Genomic DNA, 23,546 nt, shown 5'->3' on the forward strand with positions numbered 1-23,546 from the left:
CTCATTTGGGCTCAAGATCTTGCCTTATATGTGATAAAACAAAAGAGTCCACTTTCATAAACTGATAAGGCAATGCAGCAGCTTCAGCTCAGAGCCATGCCATTCTGACTTTCAGTTCCGTCCTTATTTCTGGATCCTGAACATTTTTATTTCTCTATGTAGGTGTTTCTAGGTATTATTGTTATTTTTAAAAATTGTGATCCACCATAATGCTGGAAAAGAAAGTCTGATAATATATACATTGTAAAGGGGTGGTCCTAAGTAGCATGTAAGAGAAGGAAGACTAGAACAGTTTTCAGGGGAAAAGCGCAATTTTTCATAGTATTAATTTTAAAAATCAAGGCATAAATTAGTGTATTATAGTACCTCTGTTTTATTGAGTGTTGGTACAACCTTACAGATAAAAAGAAATTAGTGATTTTGTATCCATCAAAACCATGATAAAATTACCTCATTCAGGAAGCTCAAAAATCTTAAAAGCTGTTTTGTAAAAGGAAGATTTAATTTCTTAAAAAATAAGGGCTCTGTTGAGACTCTGTTTTGCTTTCCTCTTCATTCTGTCAAGTGTAAGTATATTCTGGCTCCCTCCCTTAAGCTGTGAAACCTTATTACTAATTGGCCTACTTTCCTTGTAACATGTCAAATTTGTTTCCATCTATATTGAAGATCACTTAAAAAGAATCTCATTAGAGGTATCTTATACCAGCTCAGTAGCTCCCTTATTGTGCTACACGCACAGTACAAGCAATGGTCAAATACAGTCCAATGTCAAATATACTGTAAACTTCAAATGATCATGTACAACTGTTGCTTTTGAAGCTCTCAGCACAGTATGCCTTTGAATTTCATTGCCAGAATGTACCTACTGTTCTAGCATAGTCAGGATGCTTTAAAATATTCAAATCACATTATTCCTGGTTTCATCAATTCTGAAAACAAGATAATCTTTAAACACAAAGGTAACCCAGGACTTTTGAAGATTTAGGAACTGGTAATATTGGGAAATAAATGCTGAAAATTTAGAAAATTCAAACATGCAAAGAAATCAAACCGGCCCCTGAAAAAATCAGGAATATACAGAGTTACTCTATTCGTATAGCAATATACCCAAGTACTAGTAAATGATTTAATTCATTAAAATTACAAGTTGTATAAAAGATTTCGGAGATAAGTATATTCTCTGCTATATGGCTAAATGCTCTCTTCCACACAGTAGGTCTAAATATGCTATTGAGATAAGTGAAGTGTCACTGACCCATTTAGGAGAGGTTAGCAACTTATAAACAAAACATATTCGTGGAAAGTTATTTCAAAAATTTTAATAAAATCAGTGAGGAATGTTTAAAATATAAAATATGTATATCCCAAATGCCAAATTATATTCCAGAGGAAACCGATGTTTAGAGGGAAGAAAAATGCCAGAAAGCCAGGCAAGGGGCTGATTTCCAGAGTAGAAATATAAAATATAAAGGTACTCCTGGGGAAAAGAGAGGAAGCATAAAAGAAGCAAATTTATAACAGCGGGGAAAGTCAAACAGAATAGTCTGACATGAAAATGATGTATAATGTAAGCAACAGATACACAGGTGTTAAAATAATTATACATATATATATACTTTTCATTACTAAAATGAATTGATCATGATTGGAAGCCACTGAAAAATGTAAGTGGGTGGTCACCAAAAGCAGGAGGTGAGGGGTGGGCAAAATGGGTGACAATGGTCAAAAGGTACAAACTTCCAGATAAAAAATAAATGTCACGAGGATGTAAAATACAGCATAGTGACTGTAGTTAATAATACACTGTTGTATCTTTGAAAGTTGCTAAAATTCACATCACAAAGAAAAAAATGTGCAACTACATATGGTGACAGATGTTAACTAGACTTATTGTGGTGATCATTCAAAACATATACAAATATCAAATCATAATGTTATATACCTGAAACTAATATAATATGTCAATTATATCTCAGTTAAAAAAAGTCAATGGACTAAACCTGTAGTGGTGGATTGGGGTCTGGAATAGTGTAACCCACAAGCAGGTACTGGGAATTGGAATTGAGCAAGCTTAAAAGTCTATTTTGGAAAAGAAGCTGAATTCACCCTGCAAATGTCAGGAGACCAGAAATAGGCTTTGTGAATGAGCAAGTGTCTAGAGTATTCATGAACTCCTAGCATTGAACTAAGGCTGGAATAACTCCCCTTATAGCTTACGGTGTCAGAGGCAATATGCCACTTTCCTATGATTCCATGAGGAAATAGTCTGGGCAAATGGGAAAAAATGGGGATGGGGATGGCCCTCTACCACCATGGATGTGGTATCAGGGATAGCACTTCCTGCGTGGGAGAAAAGCCTCCAACCTCCCCATGTTAAGACTTGAGTGGAAGCAGGGGTGATATAAAAATGCACCCACCAATCAGAAAGGACTTTGCTCTTGTATTGGAACAGAGTGCTAGAGGCCTGAGCTGGTTTTTAACCATTTAGTAACTGAATTGTGGATAGGTCCTGGGGTTCTCAAAAAGGAGTCAGAGTTCAATGGGAGAGAAATATTCTTCAGGGAGTTTGGAAAAGCAGCTACTTGCCAACTGATAGGAAGTATTTCAATAATGTAACAACTATCCTGTCCTTTTCACTACAGCATCCCTACTGGATGTCAGAATGGGTAGGGAGGGAATCATCCTAAAAGCCATCCAAACCTCATGGCAGAAAACAGCATGCATGAGTTTAAAATATGAACTAAAATATGAACTAAAGAACTAACATTACAAAGCAAAAAAAGAAACTTAAAACTAAAAGGACAGTCAGTAAATATAGCAAAAGAAAGAAATCACACCCAAGGAAAGAAAAATAATGTAGCAAACTTAAAAGGTGTTTAAAATGAGTATATTTAGAATTACCAAAAAGATAAAGGAATAAAATTTCTTCTTTGCAATGAGAACAGGAAGATGTCAAACAAGAAAACAAAAAAATAAGACCAATATAAAAAAGAGACATTGGAAAATTTTAGTAATGGAAACTTCAAATGTTGAAAGAGTAGACTGAATAAAGTTGAAGAGGACTAATGATTTAGAAGGTAGAATTTTAAAAATCAAGTGTTCTCATAGATAAAGAGTTAGAAAATGTGAAATACCCAAGTAGATAGATTGAAAAACACTAATGTATGCCTAATAGAAGTCTCAGAAGGATGAAATGGTTAAAATGGTGGTGGGGGGGCGGTGTTTAGGAGAAATATTTGATGATACAACTGCTGAAAAATGTTCAGAATTGACGAGAGACATGTCTTCAGATTGGAAAAAGCACATCAACCAATAACAAAGCACAAATGGGAGGTCAGGGAGTAGAATTCTGCATCTAGATAGATCAACTGAAATTACAGACCAATGTTGAAGATTAAAATCTAAAGAACTGACAAGTTACCTAAAAATAAAAACCAATCAAATTGACAGCAAATAGTAGACACTATAAAGCAGTGAAGTGATGTCTTCAGAGCTGAGGTAAAATAACTGTCAATCTTGGAATTAAGACCCAATTAAACTCTTATTCAAAAGTGAGGTAGAAACATTTATTTTAAATTAAATAAAAACATTTTGAAAATGTGAGTTTACCATAACAGACTCTTGCCCCCCGCCAAAAAAAAAAAAAAAATTAATGAAGGATTTATCTCAGGAAAATAGAAATGAACCCAGAATGAAAGTGTGGAATACAAGTTGCAATGGTAAACAAATGAGTCAATATAACATTTTGGTAAAATTCTAAAAAGTATTTCCTGTAAACAAATAATAACAATCACTTTGTGCTTTTGAAGGCATACAAAATAAAAGATATGGGAAAGAGAGGGAATTCTGATAGACACTAGCGTGCCTGTTTTTTTCTTTAGGAATAATACTAACTGTAGACTTTGTAGGAAAATATTTAAAGATTAGGGTATTTTAAAAAATTAAGGATTGTCTTAGTCAGTTTGGGCTGCTATAACATCATACCATAGAATGGGTGGTTTATAAGCAGTTAGAAGTTTATTTTTCACAGTTCTGGAGCCTAGAAGTCTGACATCAGGTTGCCAGCATGGTCAGGTTCTGATGAGAGCTTTCTTGTGTTTTACAGATGGCTGACTTCTCTTTGCGCCCTCACATGGAGGAAAGAGAGATAGGTAGCTCTCTGGCCTCTTCTTATAAGTCCACTAATCTCATTTATGAGGGCTTCACATTACTTCCCAAATGTGAGTAATTCACATTACTCATTACTCTCCAAAGCCCCACCTCCAAATACCATCACATTGGGATAAGGGTTTCAACATATGAATTTTGGGGAATGCAGACTTTCAGTCCATTGCAAAGATATTCCAATAAATAAAATATAAAACTTCCAAACTGAGAGAGAAGAGAAAGAGTAGACCTGACATTAGGGAACAACTCATTACAATTTGGGTAGAAGGGAAATTAGGAATGCAGAATTTTAAAAATTAGGGTCAAATCAACCAATATGACTGGAGACTAAAACATTTTAGAAAAACACTGTTTCAGAATGAGAAAGGATTCTCACTCAACAAACAGTTCACTTATTTTTAACTCACATTTATTGAACACCTGCTCTGTGACAAGCACTGTGCTAGATGATGGGGTTACAGATATGTAAATATATATCTATACTCTTGAGTTTATTTTGGAATGCAAACAGATAAACAGAAAATTTCAATATAATGTGGTATGTGCAGGGATGGAAGTATTCACAGGTGGTAGAGGGGGAATTGTGCCTAATATGAGGCAATTAGGAGAAACTTCCTGCAATAGATAGCATCTGAGCAGTCTTGAAGGATAACTACAGATTTTCCATATTGAAAAAGGAGAAAGAACATCACTATGAAAGAACAGCATACAAGACAGTCAGAGGTAAGAAACAGCAGAGTGGGTGCAGAGAATTATGAGGCCTTCAAGTACTGGGTGAGCATGTAGTATAAAGTGAGGGGAAATTAGGCTGGAGAGAAACATAAGATAGGCAGGCAGTTCCCACTTAGGGTCTTGTTGAGGAGCTTGAACCTTGTTTTGTAGTTATTGCTGACTTTGCTCATTATACTAAGACAAACATTTTATTTTTAGATACATATTATTTAACATTTACTCTTAACAGACCACTGGTTTAACATAGGAAGTTTGAGGAATACTGAAGTTGAAATACAACTCAAAAGTGAGCACAATATAATGATTATGAAAATTTTATTTAAGGTAATCTTCGTAAGATCTGGAAGTTGCATTCTTTTAATTAAAACTTTTGTATCATGATGTCTCTACTACATCAAAAACCAATTAAAAAAATATAATATATACTGGCAATTATATCTAATTTGGAATTTTATTTTTAAGGAAAGAATTCTATCCATACTTGCAATATATTATTTGTGGATATATATCTATAAATACTGCTTTAAATATTCTCATCTTAATAGTTAGAAATAAAATGTAGAACTTAATAACCTGAGACATACCATGTCCACTTCAGTTGGAGTAACAAGGACTGGATTGATCCTCCCAACTAAGACAGCTAAAAACCTGAGCAAAACACATGAAACTGGCTTTCAAGACACAGTCATAAAATGATGAAGGATAGTAATTACCAACATATAGGAAACAAATGAGGTGAGCCCTATAATTGCTTCAGCTTATGGCCATGAGAGAGTTTTCCGGCTGCAGTGCAGGGAGAGTTAACCTAGGCATATCTCAGCATATTCCTTAGATAGAGGAGCTGGAGATGAAAGAAAGTCTAGGGGAGACCAAGGCAGCTAGAGTTTGAAGGACAGAGGACTAGAAAAGAGAGCTTCATAGAGAGAGAACTCCTGAAATCTTCAGAGGGTCACCCATTCCCTATAAGTTTTAGGATGTGTTTTTCTATTTCTGTAAAAAATTCATTGAGATTTTGATAAAGATTACATTGAATCTGTAGACTGCTTTGGGTAGTAATGACATTAAAATGGTCTTCCAATCCATGAACATGGGATGTGTTTCCATTTATGTCTTTAATTTCTTTCAGCAATGTTTTGTAGTTTTCACTTTACAAGTCTTTCACCTCCTTGATTAAGTTAGTTCATAGGTATTTTATTTTTCTTTTCTTTTTCTTTTTTAACATCTTTATTGGAGTATAATTGCTTTACAATGGTGTGTTAATTTCTGCTTTATAACAAAGTGAATCAGTTATACGTATACATATATTCCCATATCTCTTCCCTATTGCATCTCCCTCCCTCCCATCCTCCTTATCCCATCCCTCTAGGTGGTCACAAAGCACTGAGCTGATCTCCCTGTGCTATGTGGTTGCTTCCCACTAGCTATCTATTTTACGTTTGGTAGTGTATATATGTCCATGCCACTCTCTCACTTTGTCACATCTTACCCTTCCCCCTCCCCATATCCTCAGGTCCATTCTCTAGTAGGTCTGTGTCTTTATTCCTGTCTTGCCACTAGGTTCTTCATGACATTTTTTTCCCCCTTAGATTCCATATATATGTGTTAGCATACTGTATTTGTTTTTCTCTTTCTGACTTACTTCACTCCGTATGACAGACTCTAACTCCATCCACCTCACTACAAATAACTCAATTTCGTTTCTTCTTATGGCTGAGGAATATTCCATTGTATATATGTGCCACATCTTCTTTATCCATTCATCTGTCGATGGACACTTAGGTTGCTTCCATGTCCTGACTATTGTAAACAGTGCTGCAATGAACACTGAGGTACATGACTCTTTTTTGAATTATGGTATATGCCCAGTAGTGAGATTCCTGGGTCATATGGTAGTTCTATTTTTAGTTGTTAAAGGAACCTCCATACTGTTCTCCATAGTGGCTGTATCAATTTACATTCCCACCTACAGTGCAAGAGGGTTCCCTTTTCTCCACACCCTCTCCAGCATTTATTACTGGTAGATTTTTTGATGATGGCCATTCTAACTGGTGTGAGGTGATACATCATTGTAGTTTTGATTTGCATTTCTCTAATGATTAGTGATGTTGAGCATCCTTTCATGTGTTTGTTGGCAATCTGTACATCTTCTTTGGAGAAATGTCTATTTAGGTCTTCTGCCCATTTTTGGATTGGGTTGTTTGTTTTTTGGATATTGAGCTGCATGAGCTGTTTATATATTTTTGAGATTAATCCTTTGTCATTTGCTTCATTGGCAAATATTTTCTTCCATTCTGAGGGTTGTCTTCTTGTCTTGTTTATGGTTTCCTTTCCTGTGCAAAAGCTTTTAAGTTTCATTAGGTCCCATTTGTTTATTTTAGTTTTTATTTCCATTTCAATAGGAGGCAGGTCAAAAAGGATCTTGCTGTGATAGAGTGTTCTGCCTAGGTTTTCCACTAAGAGTTTTATAGTGACTGGCTTTACATTTAGGTCTTTAATCCATTTTGAGTTTATTTTTGTGTATGGTGTTAGGAAGTGTTCTAATATCATTCTTTTACATGTAGCTGTCCAGTTTTCCCAGCACCACTTACTGAAGGGGCTGTCTTTTATCCATTGTATATTCTTGCCTCCTTTATCAAAGATAAGGTGACCATATGCGTGTGGGTTTATATCTGGGCTTTCTATCCTGTTCCATTGATCTATATTTCTGTTTTTGTGCCACTACCATACTGTCTTGATTACTGTAGCTTTGTAGTATAGTCTGAAGTCCGGGAGCCTGATTCCTCCAGCTCTATTTTTCTTTCTCAAGATTGCTTTGGCTATTCGCGGTCTTTTGTGTTTCCATACAAATTGTGAAATTTTTTGTTCTAGTTCTGTGATAAATGCAATTGGTAGTTTGATAGGGATTGCATTGAATCTGTAGATTGCTTTGGGTAGTATAGTCATTTTCACAATGTTGATTCCTCCAATCCAAGAACGTGGTATATCTCTCCATCTGTTTGTATCACCTTTAATTTCTTTCATCAGCGTCTTATAGTTTTCTGCATACAGGTCTTCTGTCTCCTTAGGTAGCTTTATTCTTAGGTATTTTATCCTTTTTGTTGCAGTGGTAAATGGGAGTATATCCTTAATTGCTCTTTCAGATTTTTCATCATTAGTGTATAGGAATGCAAGAGATTTCTGTGCATTAATTTTGTATCTTGCTACTTTACCAAATTCATTGATTAACTCTAGTAGTTGTCTGGTAGCATCTTTAGGATTCTCTATGTATAGTATCATGTCCTCTGCAAACAGTGACAGCTTTATGTCTTCTTTTCTGATTTGGATTCCTTTTATTTCTTTTTCTTCTCTGATAGCTGTGGCTAACACTTCCAAAACTATGTTGAATAATAGTGGTGAGAGGGTGAGAGTGGGCAACCTTGTCTTGTTCCTGATCTTAGTGGAAATGGTTTCAGTTTATCACCATTGAGAACGATGTTGGCTGTGAGTTTGTCATATATGGCCTTTATTATGTTGAGGTAAGTTCCCGCTATGCCTAATTTCTGGAGGGTTTTTATCATAAATGGGTGTTGAATTTTGTCGAAAGCTTTTTCTGCATCTATTGAGGTTATCATATGGTTTTTATCCTTCCATTTGTTAATATGGTGTATCACATTGATTGATTTGCGTATACTGACGAATCCTTGCATTCCTGGGATAAACCTCAGTTGACCATGGTGTATGATTCTTTTAATGTGCTGTTGGATTCTGTTTGCTAGTATTTTGTTGTAGATTTTTGCATCTATGTTTATCAGTGATATTAGCATGTAGTTTTCTTCTTTGTGACATCTTTGTCTGGTTTTGGTATCAGGGTGATGGTGGCCTCACAGAATGTTCCTCCTTCTGCTATATTTTGGTAGAGTTTGAGAAGGAAAAGTGTTACCTCTTCTCTAAAGGTTTGAAAGAATTCACCTGTGAAGCCATCTGGTCCTGGGATTGTTTCTTGGAAGATTTTTAATCACAATTTCAATTTCATTACTTGTGATTGGTCTGTTTATATCTTCTATTTCTTCCTGGTTCACTCTCGGAAGGTTGTGCTTTTCTAAGAATTTGTCCATTTCTTCCAGGTTGTCCATTGTAATTGGTTTATAGTTGCTTGTAGTAATCTCTCATGATCCTTTGTATTTCTGCAGTGTCAGTTGTTATTTCTATGTTTTCATTTCTAATTCTGTTGATGTGTCTTCTCCATTTTTTTCCTGGTAAGTCTGGCTAATGGTTTATAAATTTTATCTTCTCAAAGAACCAGCTTTTAGTTTTATTGATCTTTGCTATCGTTTCCTTCATTTCTTTTTCATTTATTTCTGATCTGATCTTTAAGATTTCTTTCCTTCCGCTAGCTCTGGGGTTTTTTTTGTTCTTCTTTCTCTAATTGCTTTACGTATAAGGTTAGGTTGTTTATTTGAGATGTTTCTTGTTTCTTGAGGTAGGACTGTATTGCTATAAACTTCCCTCTTAGAACTGCTTTTGCTGCATCCCACAGGTTTTGGGTCGTCGTGTTTTCATTGTCATTTGTTTCTAGGTATTTTCTGATTTCTTCAGTGATCTCTTGCTTATTCAGTAGTGTATTGTTTCGCCTCCATGTGTTTGTATTTTTCACAGATTTTTTCCTGTAATTGATATCTAGTCTCATAGCATTGTGGCCAGAAAAGATACTTGATATGATTTCAATTTTCTTAAGTTTACCAAGGCTTGACTTGTGACCCAAAATATGATCTACCCTGGAGAATGTTCCATGAGCCCTTGAGAAGAAACTACATTCCATTGTTTTTCGATGGAATGTCCTATAAATATCAATTAAATCTATCTTGTTTAACGTGTCATTTAAAGCTTGTGTTTTCTTATTTATTTTCATTTTGTGTGATCTGTCCATTGGTGAAAGTGGGGTGTGTTAAAGTCCCCTAAAGTCCCCTGCTATGATTGTGTTACTGTCAGTTTCCCCTTTTATGGCTGTTAGCATTTGCCTTATGTATTGAGGTGCTCCTATGTTGGGTGCAAAAATATTTACAATTGTTATATCTTCTCCTTGGATCGATCCCTTGATCATTATATAGTGTCCTTCTTTGTCTCTGTAATTTTCTTTATTTTAAAGTCTATTTTATCTGATATGAGAATTGCTACTCCAGCTTTGTTTTGATTTCCATTTGCATGGAATATCTTTTTCCATCCCCTCACTTTCAGTCTGTATGTGTCCCTAGGTCTGAAGTGGGTCTCTTGTAGACAGCATATATACGGGTCTTGTCTTTGTATCCATTCAGCCAGTCTATGTCTTTTGGTGGGAGCATTTAATCCATTTACATTTAAGGTAATTATTGATATGTATGTTCCTAGTACCATTTTCTTAATTGTTTTGTGTTTGTTATTGTAGGTCTTTTCCTTGTCTTGTGTTTCCTGCCTAGAGAAATTCCTTTAGCATTTGTTGTAAAGCTGGTTTGGTGGTGCTGAATTCTCTTAGCTTTTGCTTGTCTGTAAAGTTTTTAATTTATCTGTCAAATCTGAATGAGGTCCTTGCTGGGTAGAGTAATCTTGGTTGTAGGTTCTTCCCTTTCATCACTTTAAATATGTCCTGCCACTCCCTTCTGGCTTGCAGAGTTTCTGCTGAAAGATCAGCTGTTAACCTTATGGGAATTCCCTTGTATGTTATTTGTTGCTTTTCCCTTGCTGCTTTTAATATTTTTCTTTGTATTTAATTTTTGATAGTTTGATTAATATATGTCTTGGTGTGTTTCTCCTTGGATTTATCCTGTATGGGACTCTCTGCACTTCCTGGACTTGATTGATTATTTCCTTTCCCACATTAGGGAAGTTTTCAACTATAATCTCTTCAAATATTTTCTCAGTCCCTTTCTTTTTCTCTTCTTCCTCTGGGACCCTTATAATTCGAATGTTGGTGCATTTAATGTTGTCCTAGACATCTCTGAGATTGTCCTCAATTCTTTTCATTCTTTTTTCTTTATTCTGCTCTGCAGTAGTTATTTCCACTATTTTATCTTCCAGATCACTTATCCGTTCTTCTGCCTCAGTTATTCTGCTATTGATTCCTTTTAGAGAATTTTTAATTTCATTTATTGTGTTGTTCATCATTATTTGTTTGCTCTTTAGTTCTTCTAGGTCCTTGTTAAACGTTTCTTGTATTTTCTCCATTCTATTTCCAAGATTTTGGATCATCTTTACTATCATTACTCTGTACTCTTTTTCAGGTAGACTGCCTATTTCCTCTTCATTTGTTTGGTCTGGTGGGTTTTTACCTTGCTCCTTCATCTGCTGCGTATTTCTCTGTTTTCTCATTTTGCTTAACTTACTGTGTTTGGGGTCTCCTTTTCGCAGGCTATTTCCCATTGTATTTGGTGTCTGCCCCCCATGGGTAAGGTTGGTTCAGTGTGTTGTGCAGGCTTCCTGGTGGAGGGCACTGGTGCCTGTGTTCTGGTTGATGAAGCTGGATCGTGTCTTTCTGGTGGGCAGGACCACGTCTGGTGGTGTGTTTGGGGGTATCTGTGAACTTATTATGATTTTAGGCAGCCTCTCTGCTAATGGGTGGGGTTGTGTTCCTGTGTTACTAGTTTTTGGGCATGTGGTGTCCAGCACTGTAGCTTGCTGGTCATTGAGTGGAGCTGGGTCTTAGCGTTGAGACGGAGATCTCTGGGTGAGTTCTCCCCAATTGTTATTACATGGGGCTGGGAGGTCTCTGGTGGTCCAGTGTCCTGAACTCGGCTCTCCCATCTCAGAGGCTAAGGCCTGACACCCAGCCGGAGCACCAAGACCCTGTCAGCCACATGGCTTACATGTAAACGTATTAAATAAATTCTTCAATCCAAAGGTACAGGGTGGCTGGCCTTCTGCATCTGCTCGGAACTCCAGCCAGATGTTGTCTTCCGAGCCTGGTTGATATGGAGAGCCTGCTTTGGATCCAGGTCCAGCTGCATTCCCTAGTGCCTAGAAGAAGCAGCCATTTCCCCCATCTTCCCCTATCCCTGCCACAACTCGTGACGATGCTGGAGCACCTGAGGCTCTGCCCCTCATGCTCCAGATGAACGTTCTTTTCAAGAGCATACATTTTATTTGCCAAGTCATACCATAATCTGAGACATCAAAGAAGTCTCAATAAATTTGAAAGAATTCAAGTCATACAAAATATGTTCTCTGACCAATGGAAATTACACTAGAAATCTCTAACCAAAACACCTGGAAAATTTGAAGATATTTGGAATCTAGGTAAAATATTTATGATTAACCAATGTGTTAAAGAAAAAATTAAAAAAGTTATAAAAGTATCTGAATTGAATAAAAATGAAAATATAACACACTAAAATGTACAGGATGCCACTAAAGCAATAGATAGGGGAAGTTTATAGCACAAAACGTCTACATTAGAAAAGAATCAAAGTCTCAGAACAATGTACTCAGTTTCCACCTTAAGTAACTAGGAAGAAGAGAGCAAGTTAAATCTAATGTAAATTAATAAAAAATTAGAGCAGGTTAATAGAAATAGAAAACATAAAAATGGCAGAGAAAAATCAATAAATCAAAAAGCCAGTTCTTTGATTGATCAAACTCTAGTCAGGTTGATCAGGAATGTGGAAGAGAAGATACAAACTACCAATCAGAATGAAAAAAGAGACATCACTACTGATCCCATAGACATTAAAAAGATAATAAGGAAATATTACAAACAACTCTATGTCCATGTATTTGATAGCTTAGATGAAATGGATCAGTTCCCTGAAGAATACAAACTAAGAATCCTTGGTAAAGAGGAGATAGATTGGACTGGAGATATTGAATACCCTTGTCTGTACCTATTAATAAAGTGAACTTAGCATTAAATATTTTCCTACAGAAAACTCCAGACCCAAATGGCTTCACTGGTAAAGTCTACTAAATATTTAAGGAAGAAGTAATACTAATTCTACACTAATTATTGGCAACAACATGGATGAATATCAAAATAATTATGATGAGTGAAAGAAGCCATACAAAAGGAAGTTTATTATTCCATTTATATAAAACTCTAGAAAATGTAAACTAATCTATAGTGATAGAAAATAGAACAGTGATTGCCTGGGGACTGGGGTCAGGGAAAGACAGAAGGAAGGCAAGGAAACTTTTTTGAACAGTAGATCTGTTCATCATCTTGATTGTGTTGATTCTTTCATGTGTGTGGATGTACATCAAAACTTATCAGAATGCATTCTTTAAATATGTGCAATTTATTGTATGTCAAATGTACATCAATAAACCTGTTTTTTAAAAAGAAAAAGAAAACCTGGGGATTTTAAAAGGCAAATTTAGGAAAATCCAAACATCACCTTGTGATAGCAGTATTATCTGTTTCTAGAGTCATAATACATAGTTAAATTAAATCTAGATTCTATGATATATTTGACTGCCAAGTCATATTCAACAAAATGTATTTTGTCTGTCTTTCATGTATACCTATTCCTGGTAAATTAAACCATGTATAATTTGGACTTGGGAAAAAGTCAAAATTGTCTTTATATGTAATAAAAGTAGTCCATATTTGCATTAATATATATTTTATAATCTGGTTATTAATAAAACACTAATGAAATAACTTTTTAAAACTTAAAAGCACTTGTTAATCACATACATAGCAAAGATGACAAAATGATTTTTTAAAAATTCTTAGGTCAATTAACAAATTATATAATACAACAGAAAATATAAGAGCTGAAAACCAAAGAAAATTTTAGCTGGCACAAAATCATAGAGACTTCTAAGAAAAAGTTTTAAAAGAAGCAGAATCTTATTTACACACAGGCCATACACACTCTTATATATGCTTTAATTAGATTACTTCCACTGCGAGGATGTTAAAATTTCAATAAAGTGAGGGTCTGGAATTTTGCTATTATTTTCCTTGAGCATGCTGCTCAGGGTAAAGACATGATTTTATTCATAGTGGGAGGTAGTTTATTTATGCAATGTGTAATCAGCATGCCTTATTAAGTAGCATCAGCTCATACCCTGAAGGAATCAGAATACACAATTGACTTAATTTGCATTAGGGGCATTCTGAGCCATATTCTTCAGAAATATTAAATACGTGAGGAAATAAATTGCAACCTCTAAAAAATGCAAAAATTAAAAATAGTTAAAGTCAGATTGTTATGTCAACCTTTATTCTCTTGATTTGATGAAAATTATTTAATTAGGCATTTAACTTTAAAAGTTCAACATTTATCTATTTTTTTTAATATACTGTGCTTGTGTGAATACGAAAACAAATAGGTGAGGGAGATTAAGAGGTACAAATTTTCAATTACAAAATAAACAAGTCACAGGTATGAAATGTACAGTGTGGGGAGTATAGTCAATAATTATGTAACATCTTCATCATGGTGATCATTTTGAAGTGTATAGAAATATCGAATCACTACTCTGTGTACCAGCAACTAACAGCATGTTGCAGGTTAATTATACTTCAAAATCAAACAAACCAAACCCATAGAAAAAGAGATCAGATTTGTTATTACGATAGGTGGGGGTGGAGAGGTGGAACTGGATGAAGGTAGCCAAAAGGTACAAACTTCCAGTTATAAGATAAATAAGTACTAGATATGTAAAGTACAGCATGATAAATATGATTAACGCTGCTGTACATTGTATTGGGTTGACCAGAAAGTTCATTCAGGTTTTTCTATAAGATGTTACGGAAAAACCCGAACAAACTTTTTGGTCAACTCAGTATATGAAAGTTGCTAAAAGATTAAATCCTAAGAGTTCTTATCACAAGGAAGAAATTTTTTTTCTAATTCTTTAATGTCTTATCTACATGAGATGACAGATGTTCACTAAACTTATTGTGGTAATCACTTCACGACGTATGTAAGTCAAATCATTATGAAATGAACACTGGGCCAGGGTAGAGAAGCAATTTGAAGGGAAAATCAAAAGAACATGGAAACCAACTGGACATAACAGACAAAGGAGGGTGAAGGTCAAAGATAACTGCTTGAAACTCAAGGTGGCAGGGAAGATGGTAGTAAGATTCTCTAAAATAAACATGGGAAATCTACACATTTGGAAGAGAAAATGATGACCTCCATTTTGGACATATTTAACTTGGAGTAGGAGAGTACATCCAAGTGGATTTGTCCCCTTGAACTTGAGCTCAGTTACATGGTAAGGACCACAGGTGCTAATTCAGTCATCTTTAATCATCATTGTTTTAGATAATCAAAAGGGATAAAGGAGAGAGGAGTGAAGCAAGACCATCAGAGAATGGCTTAATTTGGGGGGTAGAAGAAAGAAAACAAAGCAGGGGCAGGTCAGAAGGAAAGGAAAACTCCAGGAAAGGATAAGAGAGGATAGATTTAGCTGGAGTGACACATGTTCCCCTGAGCCCTCTTGAGAGATGGAGGAACAAAGGGAGAGAGCAGAATAGGAGGGGGCTTCTTCTGCTGTTCTGATCCCGATGAACACAGGCCCCTAGTATCTGAAGCTTCTGCCTTTTACTGGAATCTAACACTGTCCAGCAGCAAAGCTGATATTTTAAAGAGCAAGGACAAAACATGATATGCAAATACATGACATAATGTCCTTAATGACTTTAACCAAAATCCATGAAAGAAACAACAGGTCCTCAGCACCCTGGGTGAGTACATGCACAAGCTCCTATTAAACTTTTTTTTTTTCTCCTTTTTACACAGCTCCAACTATTTTCTTCCTAACTTTATTCTTTGTTTATGGAGCAAACTGATCACAGATCCCTCCTAGACTTTGATCCAAGGTAGAGCAAACATGTGGCTTTGTCTCTAATTTCTAATTAATTTACAATAGTATGTGGAAAGAGCTCTGTTAGCAGATTGTACAGCACAGGCTTCACCTTTGACCATGACCTCACCTGGTTAAACTCTCACGGTGTTTCTGGCTCATACCTGGGATGAAAGCAGGCAAAACAGGCCACAGTTCCTCCTGCTTCCTCTCCTTTTGCCTGTGTATCCACAAGGTTTGATGACCTGTAATAGCCTTTTTTATTAATTTATAACTAAACTAGACATATTTCTTCCCTGAATGAAGATTGAGAGGTGAAGAAATGGGAGCAGAAAGGGCACATTGACCTTTTGAGGATTTCAACTGAAGTAATATATGTAATTCTGATACCCATCACGTCAGAGGATGGAATAAAAATAATCACAAAATCTTTAGACTATGTTATTCATTTGGCACCAGCAAAAATATAAATATATATATATTTTATATATATATACTTTATATATATTTATATATATATTTTATATATATATACTTTATATATATATTTATATATATATTTTATACATATGTGTGTATATATATATATACTTTATATATATATTTATATATATACTTTATACATATGTGTGTGTGTGTGTGTGTGTATATATATAGATATATATACTTTATATATAAAGTTTACTTTTAAAATGTACCATATGTTAATTCAGCCATACAGATCAGCATGCCTATAGCCCTAGACCCTGGAATTAATTAGCCTGAACCTACCCTAGGAAAGAATGTAATAAAATTTCAAAGCACCTAGTTGAATACTTCTTCTGACAATGTATGCATGTCTTCTTTGTCAAGGGTCAAAGTGAGAAAGATTAGTAATATTTCTATCCAATGCTTCATATTATACAAATTATATAAAATTATACAAATCATATCAAAGGTATATTTTTAACATCTTGGATACAGATTTTAGTCATTTTTATCTCACATTAAGTAGCCTAATAAGCTTATAGATTATTTAATCCCTTAATTTCAATAATCTGTGACCTAGAAATGTCAAAATAATAGTAAAGCCAACTAAAATATTTTTAAATAACCACTTTTGATTGAGGCAATATGACTTTGCTCATTTGAAGCACTACCAACAGTGCTGTGAGTTTCAAAGTATAAATTTGATTTTGTTTTTAGGTAACGCTGAAGTACGAATTCCATGAGTTTGTAAATTTAAATCTTTTTAATCTAACATCTTCTACTCCTCTAATAATGCTACAGAGTAAACTGAGGAGGAACCATTTCTCCTCCAAAAGGAAACAAAATAAAAATTGGTTGATTAAAAAAATTTTTTTCATTGCCAGAAATAATTGTTAACCCATGTCAAGTTTTAACAAATTATTAAACAAATGTTCAGATTAAGATTATTTCAGGGCTTCCCTGGTGGCGCAGTGGTTGAGAATCTGCCTGCCAATGCACGGTACACGGGTTCGAGCCCTGGTCTGGGAAGATCCCACATGCCGCGGAGCAACTAGGCCCGTGAGCCACAACTACTGAGCCTGCGTGTCTGGAGCTTGTGCTCCGCAACAAGAGAGGCCACGATAGTGAGAGGCCCGCGCACCACGATGAAGAGTGGCCCCCGCTTGCCGCAACTAGAGAAAGCCCTCGCACAGAAACGAAGACCCAACACAGCCAAAAATAAATTAAATAAATAAATTAATTTAAAAAAAAAAGATTATTTCAAAGGAAGAACTAGTGGCAGACCCCACTAAGACTAACAGGTTATTCCTAGCCTCATTAAGCAGGGCTTTTTGGCTGAGATTTTTATATTTAAGAAATATGCAACAGACATTTATATGATGCCCTAATCTGTGCTGAGTGTTGCCTGGTGTCCTGGGGATGACTGACAGGGCCTCTTCCCTCTGGGTCTCATAGTCTCTCTCTGGTTCTGAGACAGAGGGTTTTATGGCCAAGCTGCCACACCAGGTTTCTATTTTAACTCAAAGTACACACACACTTATTAAACACACATCGTGCCAGGTCCTGAAGAAAATGCAAAAACAAGCAAGGAAAGGCCCTCAGAAATTTGTCATTGAATTTCATTTACACTTTTTTTCCTTCTCTTTTCAGACATGGTGGCATCATCACCTGGACATCATCACTGCTGCCACTGAAGGTCAGTAACTTGGCTTTGTGGTCTTTGACACAATCATCTTACAGGTCTGCTCTGTACCCACTCACCCTTCTTTAAAAAAGTTCCTCACTCTCATGGAGAGTTCCCAGAAGCAAGCATTCCCCCATTATCTCCCATTATCATCACCCGTTTCTTGCTACCCTGATTCTTAATTCAGCATGAATTCCATTCAGACAACTGTTAAATTGTACCTCATAAATCATCATTTTGACATTTAAAACAGTCTATGTTTCCCCATCACATAGAGTTCAAATTCCTTAATCTGTCCTTCTCACGTGCTGCATACTTGCCTCTGATGCTTTATGTGCCGGAACATTCATATGAAATCCCTCTGCTCCAGCCAACCTGGATGACTTTCTGTGCCTCAGACATCTCCATCACCTGCCCTAGCCATCTCACTAGCCTGTGCCTTTCGAAGTTGGAGAGTGGCTGTTAGAGGGAGATGATGAAAGACCAGCTCCAGTTGGAAGTGACCCTCTTCTCCTCTAACTCACATAACCATCATTTTAGAAATGTCATGATTTCTCTAATCTAACCCTATGCCAATACGTGGTTCTTTCCATTATTTCCAACAAGTTCTCCCTGACAAATTCTACATTACTGTGTATTTCCTAGTTATTTCTATTTGAATCTTAGTTTTTCTCCCCTAGATTACAAATCCCTGGACTTGTACCCTGTTTTGCAATTCGTTATTCTCCCAAGCCAACCAATGACTTGGGCATGAGAAGCGCTCAATTAATCATTGGGAAGTGAACATAAAGAATTGGCTTTCCTCTAGGGAAGTTTTGGTCACCAGAGATCACCTTTTAAATTGTGAGTACTTACGACCTTAGTTGTTGAGGTTCTCAGAGGTGACCTAGGTAAATCACAAAACTCAGTGTGAACCCTGGGTTGTTTCCTGCCCTGCTTCTCCTCTTCCCTCTCTGCCTTTTTCTGTGGAGCTATAAGGACTATACCTAGAGCTACAAAAGGCATCTCCCTTCTCTCTCTCTCTCTCTCTTTCTTCCTCTCTCTCTCTCTCTCTCGTGTACACACACATTTTTTTCCTTTTTGATTTCTGGTGGTAGAGGAATAGATTATCTATAATCTATCAACCACTGTTGCATGGTTTCATTGAAGCAGCTCTCTCTTTGACTTGGTATAACCAAGAATTCACTTAATTTAATCCTCAGTAAGATATGTATTCTTCTATTTTATGTTGCTTTCATAGTATTAATCATAATTCCACTCTTGTAATAGTCTTGTTTTCAAAGTTTTGTATAGACAAATATGTTGATCTTTCTTGAGAATTCTATGAAATTTAAATGCACACTTCAGTAAGTATAGATTAACTTGAGCTTTATGAAATATATTTCATTCTGTTTTGAAAAGAGGTCTAACTATATTCAATATCCTGTGATAAATCATAATGAAAAAGAATATGAAATAGAATGTGTATATATATATATATATATATATATATATATATATAACTGAATCACTATGCTGTACAGCAGAAAGTAACACAACATCGTAAATCAACTATACTTCAATAAAATACATTTTTAAAAAAGAGGTCTAATGATGTTTCATCATCTATAAGAATCTAGAAGGTTGCGTAATTCTTGTTAGTTCAACAAATTATCTGTTTGATCTTGATTTTAATGTGCTATTGGAAGTGGAACAAAACTGTGACTATAAACACCAAATTGTATTCCTATCTCAAACTTCCCATTCAAGTTTCAAATATTTTAGCATTTGAAGTGTAAGCATTAACACTTCTAATAACCCTTAAGAGTTAAATTGCATGCCTTCTCTTCCCTCTTTTAAGTTGTCTATCATCTACACCAAAACTTATATTCAGTACTTCTAAGAAGATCAAATTTTTGTCTTGTGTCACTACAAATCCTTCCATGGTATCTTTGCAGTACACACTAGTTTTCAAATTGATTAATTTAAATTGGTTTGTAATTTCCAATTATCATTAGGTACTAATAATGAAAGACATAATTTGTGACAGTTGTTATGACAATAAAAAATATGGTTCTCAAAGATGAAATTTTAAAAAGATGACACCCCCAATTAGAACAATAAGTTAAATCAAAGTTTTGAACACTTTACTGTAACAAAATTCTCTCACTTATGGATTCAGTAGAGTTAAAAAGCATCTGAAAGAATCATGATAGTTTGGAGCTGGAGGAAAAAATAAAGTAGAGAAGGGAGGACAGGGAATGCTGGAATGGGAACAATTTTAAGTAGATGGTCCTTCATTTAAAGAAGAAAAAACTGAATGTCAGAATAAAAAAATGACATATCTAATGTCACAAAAAGTGGTGCAAGGGTGAACCCTATATCAGAGATTTCATTCTTGCTGATACAGAGAAATACAGAATACATAAAATAGAAATACCTTAATCTAATGTAAAAACTGTCAGCTCAGTTACCTGGCATACTTATTCTTGGTGATTCAAAGTCATATTTACTTATGAATTTGGTCACAGCTGGACATAGATGGTTCTGCTTTCTCAGTTGAAACATCTCAGTTTTTGAATTTTGCCAACAGTGGATCAGATCAGAAAAGGAGGGAGAACAAGTCTCCAATCAAATTTAGAAGGAATGAAAACCAAGCTAGGTAACTAAACTATGAACTCATTTAATAAACAAATGGTGAGTGGCTATTATGTGCCAGCCACCAGACTAGGCAAAAGCCAGACCTGGTCCTGTCCCCAATTTGACACATAAGTTTAGGGAATACAAGAGATATGCTACAGATGGCAGCTGTAGGACAATAAGGTTTTATGGGACAGCCATTTTCAAGGCTCTGAATACTTTTTCTCTCATTTCCGTAATCAGGACCATGTAGAGTTAGTTGCATTTATTATATGTATAACCACAAGGTGTGGTAAAATAATGACATATAAAAACTTACTCTAAATGTCTCCAGTATATTTCAAATGACAATTACACTGGAGCCTTGCTAGACTTTGATCCCTGGGCCCCATGCTAGGTGACACCTATATCTATGACTTAGCCTGATATCTATAATTAGTTCTTCAGTAAAACTTAGAGGATAAACATGATTTACAGTGGACTTCACATTCTATTATATAATGCTACAGCAGAACCTAATGATTTGATGTTTAATACTCAATAGCTAGTTTCTAGCAAAGCCTAGATATTGTATAACTATTTGCCCTTACTCTTTTATTTTCATAAATATATACATGTACTTTTATTGATATAATTCAATTCAGACATTTTCTGGGGAAGAAAACCTGTTAGAAATAACATCATCTCAAAAAGGAATGGGACGTCCCAGTAAGGAAAGAGTTAACATCTTATCAGCAGGGATCTTATCTCTATCATGTGATAAAATCACCACAAAACCAGGTCAGGTACTGTGTTTTATGGTATCTGGTTTGATCAGTTTGTTTTTTTTTTTTTTTTTAAATGGGCGTTAACAATCTCATCTCTTTCAGGATATAAACTCTTTAAAATCAAAGCTCCTTAAGAGTTGTGAGCCTTCGATGTACATTAATTATAACCATTACTAAGTTTGCTTTTCTTTTTTTGGTGTATTGCAACCCTGTTATAGTCTTTTATTTAATCACTGTCATTCACTTATTCATTAAATAAACATTTTTGAGTGCCTACTACATATGACCCAAATATGACTAAGGACCCAATAGTGTATAAAATAGAAGAGGAAAAATCCTTGCCTTCATGGAACTTACATTTTATTAAGATGACATATGCATAAACATAATTTTTAAAGCAAAATATATAGTATGTTAATGAGCAAAGCAATTAATGACAAAAAATAAAGCAGCAAAAGAAAAACGGGGAGTTTTTGGTTTTGGCAGGAAAGTGGGGATAGCAATTTTAAACCAGTTGGCCAAAGAAGCTGACATGAGAAAATGGCATTGAGCTAAATACCTAAAGGAGGTGAGGGAGAAAACCATATGGAAATGACTTTCTAGCAGAGGAAATAGCAAAGCAAAGGCCCTGAGGTAGGAACAAGCCTGGGGTGCTCCAGGATGTGAAAAGGAGGACAGTATGTGAACAGGGGGAAGGTAAAGTCAGAAAAGGAATAGGGGAAAAGGGGAAAGACCTTGATCCTGTAGGGTCTTGTAGAACTTGGACCTTTAAGAATGGAAGCAACTAGAAAATATTGAAATGACCTGCCCTACACTGGTATGTAGCAGGAGAGCAATTCTGTTAAAAATCACTTACGTATGTAATATAGTATCTGAAATTTAAGTTACTAATAAAAATGAATGGATTATCTGCCAGGAAGCTGGAAGCTTGCTTACGAGAGAAAACAGAACTAGGAATAGAGAATCACAGACATGGGAATAAGTGCGGGAGAGGAGTTCAGGGAGGGAAAGAGTTTAAGTACTAGGCATCAATGAACAGAAGTTCAATGTGGGATTCTTTAGGTAAAGAAGGAGATGAAGAATTAGGCGACCGAAATCGAAGAACCCAACTAAAAAGAATTTACTGTCCACCCCTCACAGGCATAGTGGGAAAACATGAATGACCCCACTGAGTTAGGTTTAGCAGCTGGCACTCTCTTATAGCTGGAATACATTTTAGAAATTTGTAAGTTCAAATAATAGCCCCAAATCTGTGATATTAATAACTAGGTATTTTTAGAGGGGGAAAAAAAAACACCAGAGGACAAAAAGTAATAAGGAGGTACATACAGAGACACGACAAACACCACCCCAGGTCAGAGAGGCATCATGTAGATTCCATGAGCTAAAGTCTGTACAGTTTCTTGGAGTAAACATTAGTAACGTGAATTACATATTTATATAGTTTTACCTTTTAAAAACCATTTTATGTCTGATATAACCTGACTAAAAGTCTTCAGCTGTTGCACTGGGGCAGATACAAACTAGGGAATCATCACTGAGGTGAAAGCTCTCTCTGTCTCTGTCTCTTTCTGCTAATACTGGGGCCATGCAGACGTGGCCCTAACTTTGAGCCTCGCCTCTTTGGCAAGGAAGCAGCAGCCTTTCTAAGTGCCTGGGTGGACTCTGAAGGAGAGGAGGGGCAGGAAGGGGCGGGAGGTTCATGGACGGGAGCCAGAGTGCAGCCGCCGAGCAGCTGAAATAGGGAAACCTGGGAGGAGGTGGATCGAGGCAGGCATGGAGGAAGAATGAGGGCAAGAATCTCCCGAGTCTGGGTTCCCACAGAAGGGAAAGAAGCTGCCAAGAGGCCATCTAAACTCGTGCCCTGGCATAGTTTGCTACAGTGAAGCAGCGCCAGGACGAGTGGAAAGGCCAAGGGGTCAGGCCAGGGGTGGGAATGGGCAGGCAGAGGTCCCTTACTCTTTAGATTTATCCGATCCGTGCGCCGAGTTGATACGATGCACCTCTTTCTTTCTGGTTTGTTTGGTGGTCATGGCAGAGGCGGACCCAGGCAGCGGCTGAGCTCTGAGCTAGGAGCCGGCTCTGCGACCCTGGCTCCGCGTCTGCCGTTGCCAGGAGACGACCCGTGTGCTTCCTGCAGCCGCGGGGCAGATGCTGGCAGGGCTTTAGCAGGGGCGGCTCTAGCGGAGGCGGCTTTAGGTCGCAGTGGGGATGCGAGCTCCGGCGCTCCACAGGCGGGTGGTAACCTAGGGGTTGAGTGTCTGGGGAGGAAGGCTCCCCGGGCATGGATTCGTCCGTAGGATTTATGGGCAGCTCTGATAAACCGGAGTTTTTCTATCAGG

At 36.3% G+C, this 23,546-nt stretch overlaps 1 protein-coding gene across 1 annotated transcript in view; it reads right to left on the minus strand.

Annotated features, from left to right (window-relative positions):
- ADGB (androglobin) overlaps window positions 1-23,237 on the minus strand; it is a 159,239-nt gene extending 136,002 nt beyond the window's left edge. Inside the window, exon 1 of the mRNA XM_059941038.1 lies at window positions 23,164-23,237. Within this exon, the coding sequence (XP_059797021.1) occupies window positions 23,164-23,237 (74 nt within the window). The remainder of the gene's footprint in view (window positions 1-23,163) is intronic.
- Window positions 23,238-23,546: the final 309 nt, after the last annotated feature.

This window comes from Balaenoptera ricei, chromosome 12 (genome assembly GCF_028023285.1).
Source record: "Balaenoptera ricei isolate mBalRic1 chromosome 12, mBalRic1.hap2, whole genome shotgun sequence".
Classification (NCBI taxonomy): domain Eukaryota; kingdom Metazoa; phylum Chordata; class Mammalia; order Artiodactyla; family Balaenopteridae; genus Balaenoptera; species Balaenoptera ricei.